Here is an 8,768-nt window from a genome sequence, read left to right as displayed (position 1 = left end):
AATGATAAATGTAAACATATTGTATACCTAAAATGTACCAAGAAAAGAATTTAAGCAAAAAAAAAAAAAATTACCTTCTCCAAAACTGAGAAGTAAGGTTTTGTGCACTCCTGAAAATCTGGCACCTGCTTCCATTTGGTTACTTGTTGAGTCCTGCTTGGTTCCCTTATTTTTTATCTTTCCTAGGAGAATACAACTCTTTTCTGTGACTCTCCAGTGCTTTGTATGATGTCCAGTATGCAAATAGTAGATACTCAGTAAGTGTTGAATTAATTAATTCATTAAGAGACAGGGACCAAGACAGAGAGGAAACGGGGAGGGAGGGGGAAGGAAAAAAGGTAGGAGGAAAGGAGTAAAAAGGAAAAAAAAATATTTGGGATAAGACAAATATTTGGGAAATATTTACCACAGACAGTGAGAGTTCTGTAACAGGAAAAACACCTAGAGCAAAGAGGAGACGGTGACTTTCTGTCTACTGCTTTTCAGCCCCTTCTTTTCCTCTCTCATGGTTCCTTAAATGTTGAGTTCCTTTGCCAGCCACCTAAACCTGCTGGCACTTTGCCTCTCATTCTTATAGAAAATTGCCACCACATTAATCTTAAGTCACTCTCCTGCACAATAACCTTCAACAGATCCTCACTGCATGGAAGATATGTCTTGGAAGTCATAGCTTAGAATTTGTACTTTGTTTGGACTTTATCAGATGCACTCTTTCAACAGCCCCCCGCATTATGATTCACATTAGCTCTCCTGCTCAGCCAAATTGGTCTAGTGGGACTTTCAATGAGACCTATCTGTTCCCACATCTGATCCTGTCTCTTTTAACATTCTTTCGCTGAGTGTTCCTCCCTTTTCCAGCAGAAAAGTCTGCCTGCCTGCCTTTCAAGGTCTGAATAAAAATCCCTCACTTCTTATAGGCCTTTTCCATGCATTCCTGCCAAAAATAATTTCTCACTGAAGTTTTTTCTGGTTTGGCGTCACCCAACCCCGATGTATACAATATTGAATGAATTTAGCCATCCTCCTATGTCTGCTTTTCTAAACACTGCTACACAAATCCCACTACCATGTAGTTTTATCCCAGGATGAATCAATGATCTCCAACTTCTGCTCAGCCTGCAGAGCTGCTGGACATTCTTCTATGTGCCAGTTGGGTCACTGCATTTCCTCTGACTTCACGTGACACTATTAAGTCACCCACCACTCTTCTCAAGGTTTCTGTGATACCCTTCTAATGATCTTATCACAGTAGTTCACTGAAATTCCAAGTCTATATGATGTTAACTAGTGCAATGTTCTTTTTTTGCATCCAGAAAAATTTTAGCTACAGGTGCAAATATTTGCACTTTTTTTTCCCCTCTGAGGACAAAACTTTTGTTTAGCCAATGTTCATGTTTTTCTTCCTTGCTATAGATTATTACTTTTATAGAAGCAAAAAGCTAAAAACTGCATTTCCTCACCCTGTTTAAAGCCAGGAGTGGCCAGGGTAAAATAAGAGAAGCCTTTGAGTTGTGTTTCAAGAGACACAGACTCAGCTGGGAGAGCTACTCTTTTTCTCTTCCTTCTTCTCTCTTTCCTCCTGCCTGGAACTCAGTGGAGATGGCTGGACATCAAGCAGATATCTTGGACCACAAAGTGACCTTAAAATTGGAAACAGCTGGCTGGGGATACGCAAGGGCTTCAGTTCAATCCCCAGCACTGCAAAAGGAAGATGAAAAAGGAAAAGGAAAGGAAGAAAGAAAAGAGAGAAAGAAAGGAAGGAAGGAAGGAAGGAAGAAAGAAAGAAAGAAAGGAAGAAAGAGAGAAAACAAACCTGTGTCACTAAGGCCCAAGGACACCTACCTTCAAAGTTCATTGTAATCTATGTAAGGTATATTTTCCTTTGATTCTTTGTTACAACTTAACTGATATGTTTTCAATGACAGAAAGATAGTTAAATCTCCTGCCTGTGTTCTAGTTTATCCTATTGTGATTCTGATTCTATCAATTAGATATTTTCTTGTCTTTCTTTGTAAGTGCCTTCCTCAAATGCCTATACTCAACTGTCTGCCAAGAAAGAAAAAAAGAAATGAAAAGAAGGAAAACAAGAGGAGGAAAAATAAAAAATATTGAATTCTTTATTCACTGTAGCTACTACACTGTCTTTCTTATTTTGTTAGTCACACTTCTCAGAGAAATACTGAATATTTCTTTTCCCTATTCTTTATGATTTCTGCTCGCAGACTGGAATCTGGCTTTGTCTCATGGCACAGTACAGAAGTGGTCCACCTGATGTCAATGCCTAGCCATTTGTGAAATCAGACTCCTTTATAGCCTCTTTCTATTTGGCTGCTCCTCACCATTTGACAAAGACAGATGTTCTAAGTCTTCCACAAGGCTGTCTCCTTTGTTTTCTCTTTTACCTGATTCTCCTTCTCAGTATCTTGCAGGATGTCTTTCACCTCCTGGGAATCCTTCCTGGAACTCTTATTTGGGTCTTTCTTCTAATACACTACTATATGTAGTAGCATATTTGCAGCCATCTCATTTAAATGGTTAAAATTTAAATGGTTAAAATTAAAAATTTGAACCAATGCAAATACTCGCCAGTACACCGATGTCGACACGATGGTCAGTCCCATGCAAAGTGTGTTGACCAAGGCACATATGCAAGACAAACTGCAAAAGCTGTGGGTTCCTGAAATTATACATAATTTTTAAATTTTTCTTTTTAGTTTTTCTCCACTACAGAAATATTGAAATTTATATAATATAAACAGCTTGTTCTCTGGCTAATTACACAAAATCAAATCAGAAAACACTAAAAATTCAGGGATATGCATTCACAATCCTCACCAAAAACAAACAAGCAAAGAAAATAAGGCAAAACATCAAAAAAAAAAAGTCTCAAGTTCTGCTTAAAACAACTCCTTCAAAAAACATTTAAATGATTTTTAAATTAAACATACACCAGCAATATGATTAAGCAATTTCATATCTAAGTATCTCCCCCAAGAAATGACAGTCTGTACCATACAAGCAGGTGTGTAAGAATGGTCACAGCGGCCTCCCTTTTAAGTCAACACTGGAAACAGAACAAATGGCCATCGGCAGATGGATGAGGAGCAATTCCTGCTCCATCCGCACAATGGTCTGCGAGGGCTTCACCACTGACAAGAAGTAGCACATGGGAAACCCAGCTCTATCCCCTCTAGAAAAGGCAAACTCTCCACTGGGGACACAAAGCGCATGATCAGCATGGGATGGGGGACAGGAGGGGATAGCAGTGGACACAGGAAAGTTCCCAAGTGAAGTGTGAATGTGCTCTGCATCACCACTGGGGCGATGATCTCCACAGCCCCACAAAGACTGCACCTTGCAGTCACCACCTGCTGTCCCGTCCCTCTAGGTCGCAGCACCAAACACTGCCCTTTGCGATTGAGTGCAGTATCTGAGTGTGAACAGTTGTCCCTGAGCACCTGCAAGTTACAACCTGCTATGAATCTTCCACACCCGGCCATCCAGAGGTTATAATTTGAAACTATTTTATTCTTTTAGGAGAATTACTATGGACATTTGTGGAACATCTCTATGGACCCTATTGGAATTGAAATGAAACTGAAAAAAATCCTCCTAAAATCTGACAGATCTCTAAGTGATGACTCTGAGCATTATATCTTGAGAGAGAACGAATCCTTTGGATGGAAAAACACACTTCCTACTGTGCCTGCAGCTACGTATTTGTTGCAATAAAACTTAAACTTCACCAAAGTCTCACATCCCAGACAGCTTTCCTAGTTTCTCACTGCTGTTTCTAAGGAACACACAGATATATTCCACTGTGAAAAGGAAGGGGCCATAGGGTCTTCTTCTCAGAAGGAAGGCTCAGCTCATGGACCCTAGCACATGACCTCACTTCCTTGGCGACAGGTCCAAACAGAACTCGGAACAGTCTAGCAACGGCTGCCCAACAATCACTTGGCTGAAGAGAGTCGGTAGCAAACATGCTGTGCTGCTTTTCCAGGCCTCAAGGCCGCAGCCTCAAGACCCCACACGGGAAAAGCACTTGGGAATGGGTGAGAGGATGGATCACTGGGTCCAGACACTCCAGGCCACTCCAGGAACCACCCAGTCCTCAGGAGCATCCCAGGGCAGGTCTCCCTGGACAGCCTCCTCATCTATAGGCCCTCTGTCCCGGAACCCAGAAGGGCCTGCATTTCCTCCCCACTGGAGGGGATGGAGGAAAGGTGAGTTCCTCTCTCAGCCGCACAGTGAACTTGGCCATTGTGGCTCCAATCTTGGGAAGGTGCAAGCCCCTGTCAGCTTCAGTTTGCAACTCTGAGCAGTGGAGTGCTGAGAAAATCAAGCTCAAATCGTGGCTGTGGGATGGAATGGGGTCTCTATCATAAGGGTTGATCTTGGCCTTGGTACCATGAAGTCCAGCTGCAGCAGCTGCGGTGATTCCCCCAGGTGACCTTCCATCCCCACTGGGAACCTGTGCTTCCCCCTCACTGAGCCCTGCATTTGGGGAAAGTTGTTCTGTTCACTGTGAAGATTGCAGTCGCTCTAAGGGCTTCATGGTTTTCCTACAGCAGGAAACTTTGGGGTGTACGAAGGCCCCAGGCCCACTCAGACATCATGGAAGAGCAGGTGGCTACATCACTTTACCAGCATACATGAAGACACGCTATGTGTAGACACTTTTCTAGGCATTGATCATGAACCAATATCCACAGCAGATCCAATCACTGCCCTCTCAAGTTTCAGTGATATTTGGTGTCTACACAGTCACAATCAGAGCAGGTATTCCTCAAATTACAGTAGATGAAGCCCCTCCTTTCCTCCCTAGATGTGGATTCACAGCAGTGCAAAGGGAGTCCAGAGGAGGCACACATATTGGGCAACACGGCACTACATACCCTAAAGCCTGAGGAGAGGCAGGGAAGCACAGACGCCTACTGTCCCTCACTTCTCAGATAGTTATGGAGCAGCAGCCCTGTGCCTTTGAGTACAATCACACAGCAGAGACAACACTCTGTCCTCAGGGAGCTGACAGTGAGGACGGGCAGGGAAACACTGTGTGTGGCTGCCCTGAAGAAGGCAGAGGTGGTCACACCACTGAACAAAGACTCCTTCCCACCGAGCCTTCTGTCAGGCTCTCAGGGCTGCTTGGGCCAGGACTGCTCTACTGGGGGTGGGACAGGGTGGGGCCGGAGCATGCGCAGACTGGGCAGGAGGCTCACTGGTCCTTCCCTGCATGTTTGCTGGGCAGGTAGTGTGGGAGGAAATGCCAGGCCTCTCACTCTGCCTCCTACCTGCCTTCCTCAGCTCCACATCCTCTTCCCTTGACTCCTTGTTGGAGCGGCACACCCAGGTATACACTGTCACATATCTTCTGAACCAGGTGGAGCAAGATGAGCTCACTGAGGCAGAGGCCAAGGGTGAGGAGGACTGTGGCATGAGGCTGTGGGCATGTGGGGAGGGAGGGGCCTTTGGACACAGAGAGAGCACCCTGGTGCTGGGTGTTGCAGTAGCCTTGTGACACTCAGCAGTCAGTGGGCTGATGCAGTCTGGGGGGACTTTCTGGGGGAGGCTTCCTGCACAGAGCTCTCTTGACAGGCAGTGGGAGGGTTGTGCCCCAGGAAGAAACATGGACAGTTGGTGATCTTGTCTTCTCTTTCAACTGCAGGAGCAGCTCCAGTCCAAGCTGAAGTCCCACCTGCAGAGCCTGTGCCAGCTCCACCTGCAGCTGCCTCCCCAGCTCTGGCACCACAGCCAGAGCGAGCACCAGGAAGCCCTTCTCCTCCAGCTGGACAGCTGGGGCAAATGGTGGCTCCTCAGCAGGTGTCAGCTCCTGACCTCCCCTTGGGGCAAGCTCCTGCCCCACACTGGCCATTCCCCTCCATTATTGTTGCTCTTGTTTTTTCCTTGACTTTTGCACTTATTTGCTGGATTTATGTCAATGATAGATTGATTTTTAAATAAAAGGTAAGATTTTACTGTTGCTTAACATGATCGGCTTGGTGGCATGAAGTACCTTCTCAGTGCGGTGAACCTGACACCTCTGTCGAGGTCCAGGGCATTTTCCTCAGTGCTGCACCCATGAGTGGTTCCTCCTCTGACACCTGCTGCTAGTCCCTGGCCACCACTCATCTTATGTCCCCGTAATTTACCTATTCTACATTTTTCACATCAGTTCAATCAGATTTCTCCGTGTCCACATAATCCTGGAAGGGACTCATGCATGAATCCTGCTTTCCGTAGAAGGGAAAATCCTAGATATATCCTCAACATTTTTCATTCACCTATTGAATAAATTATGCAGTTTTTTGTCAGACAAGAAATATTTATTAATTAGTGCAATATGAATGAAGAATAAAAGAAAGGACATAGTCACAGTCATCCCACCAGGAGCCTTGCCCCCCTCCCCAGTGCTTCCCCTTCCTGTCTACATCTCAGGGTTCAGGCCGTGTCTTAGATGCTGGGTGGGAATGTGTCAGAACACAGCTCCCCTGTCATCTCATTTATGCACTGGGGACATGATCCCGTCATGCTCTATCCCTTGGCACTTTCTGTGGCCACAATGACACAGTTGACTCAGCAACCTCTGCTCCAGACAATTTCCGGGTTTTCATGCCCATAACTGAGCCAAAAGGAACAGCTGTGTCTGTAAATATTATTTTTCAGATGGAATCCTGCCAGTGGAATTTCTGGGTCACAGTCACAGAAATGGGGGCAGGGACAGACTCACATCTGTGGGGTCTGCACTGTCCAAAGGCAGAACACTCAGGACCAGGGGCACAGAGCTCCCAATGACCTCTGAGAAATGCAGCTCTACAAGAATCCAGGGGTCGGGGGGGACAGTCCATGGGTAACATTTGTCACATCTCAGAGGCCAGAGGGATAGGACAGCAATGCCCCACCTCTCCTACATGAAGATGGACAAAAGTTCTCTAGATCCTATTTAAATTTTATTTTAAAATATTAAATTTCAGAGCATCCTGGATATCAGGGCCTGAAGGTTTCTAAGGAGGATTAGTCCAGTCTTGCCAGTGGCTGGACACTGCAGAGTCCTCTTGACTGAAGGGCTTTAAAAATCAATAATTTGTTTTTCAGTACTGGAGATTGAGCCTAGAACCTTCTCACTGAACTACATTACCAGCCCATTTAATTTTTGCTTTTAATTTTGTCACAGAATCTCACTAAGTAGCTGAGTTATTCAGCATCCTGGGCTTGAATGTGTGATCCTCCTGCCTCAGCTTCCCAGAATACTGGCATTACAGATCTGCACCACCTTGTGAGCCTTCACTAAGCAGTTTTGAAAATACAAACTCCAAAATAGACTGCTCTGCCTAGGTATCCACCTTTAGGGCTTGATGCAGTTTGGTATTTCTGGCGGGGTAGGTGTAGACTCCACCAGATGGGTGCTTCTCCCTGAGAGGCCAGCGACTGACTGAGCTTGTGCCAGGTGAGAGACCATCTTTTGAGGGCTGCCCAGACTAGGTGGTGACCACAGGTTCTGCCCTGACCTCCCTCCCACACTCCCCTGATGTGCAGAGACCCCACTCCTTTCTCACCTTTGAGCACAGTCAGCTGGGCAGGAAGCAGGACAAGCCCGTCCCAGTGAGACCTGTCCTGCTCTATCCCCAAGAATCCTTCCCAAGGTGTAGGACCTGCACACAACCCCACGCCTAAGCCTGTGCCCATGAAAGCTGTACAAACCATCTTATCAGTCACCCCACACGGCCCACACAGTTCATGACCTGCACTGGGCTGTCCTAGGCCACCTCCCTGAGTGCACACCCTCACCCCGTCCTGGCCGGATCCTGCTAGGCTCTCACACTGTGCACCACTACCCACTGCAGTTGCCATATATAAAGGATCATCCAGACAGAGTTGGGACTCAAGGTGGCAATGCCTGGGGACAGGGACCGTGTGCTCCATAGAATCAACTTTGAGAGCAATCTGTGCTTTATAAATCCCATTTGACCCAGCTATTCCCCTGCTGGGTATCTTCCCCAAAGAATTAAAAGAATCATACCACAGTGATATATGTGTGCCCATGTTCATAGCAGCACATTTTGTAATAGTTAAAAATTGGAAGCAGCCCATTTGTCCATCAACTGGAGACTGGATAAAGAAAATGTGGTTTTTGTATAAAATGGAGTACTACTCAGCCATAAAAAATGAGAAATTAGAGACATTTAAAGCTTAATGGATTCACATTGAGGCGATACTCTTAAGTGAAATAAATAGGACACACATGTGCAAATACCAAATAGTTTCGCTAGTGTGAGAAACTGAAAGTGTGAATAAGGACTAAAAGGTATAATAGATAATGCGAAATAGGAAGAAAAGGGGCAAAGGGGAAAGGGAAGTGGGAGCGGCAGGGGAAAGGAAAGAAAGGAATGGAATTAATATGAGAAAATGGAAACAAAATCTTTGTAAATAGGGAGGGTTGGAGGGGTTGAAAGGAGGGCAGGGGAAGGGAGAAAAATAAGAACCAAGAGAGATTATGTAAAGGTGCAAATTTCCAATGATGAATGTCATTATATTGTATACCTAAATTGTATCAATAAAATAATATTTTTTTTAAAAACCATATGAAAAATGTTCAACATCACTGGTCACTCGAGAGATCCAGATGAAAACAACACTGAGATTTCACCTCACCCCAGAAAGAATGGCTGCTATCAAGAAATCAAAGAATAACAAATGCTGGCAGTGGTGTCGGAAGAAAGGAACCCTTCTCCATTGTTGATGGGAGTGCAGACTGGTGCAACCACTGT

At 45.3% G+C, this 8,768-nt stretch overlaps 1 protein-coding gene across 1 annotated transcript; it reads left to right on the top strand.

Moving 5' to 3' along the window:
* The first annotated feature begins 3,977 nt into the window (after window positions 1-3,977).
* Window positions 3,978-6,199, top strand: LOC110346539 (uncharacterized). Its single transcript, XM_087207897.1, has 3 exons — window positions 3,978-4,226; window positions 5,308-5,420; window positions 5,669-6,199. Exons 1-3 carry the CDS (start codon window positions 4,216-4,218, stop codon window positions 5,962-5,964), a joined length of 420 nt encoding a protein of 139 aa, XP_087064023.1. The 5' UTR covers window positions 3,978-4,215; the 3' UTR covers window positions 5,965-6,199.
* The last annotated feature ends 2,569 nt before the right edge of the window (window positions 6,200-8,768 follow it).

Source organism: Heterocephalus glaber, unplaced genomic scaffold, assembly GCF_053883595.1.
Source record: "Heterocephalus glaber isolate CG9 unplaced genomic scaffold, H.glaber_assembly_v1.0 deba00000896, whole genome shotgun sequence".
NCBI lineage: Eukaryota > Metazoa > Chordata > Mammalia > Rodentia > Bathyergidae > Heterocephalus > Heterocephalus glaber.
This window is presented reverse-complemented; position numbering and strand designations above follow the sequence as displayed.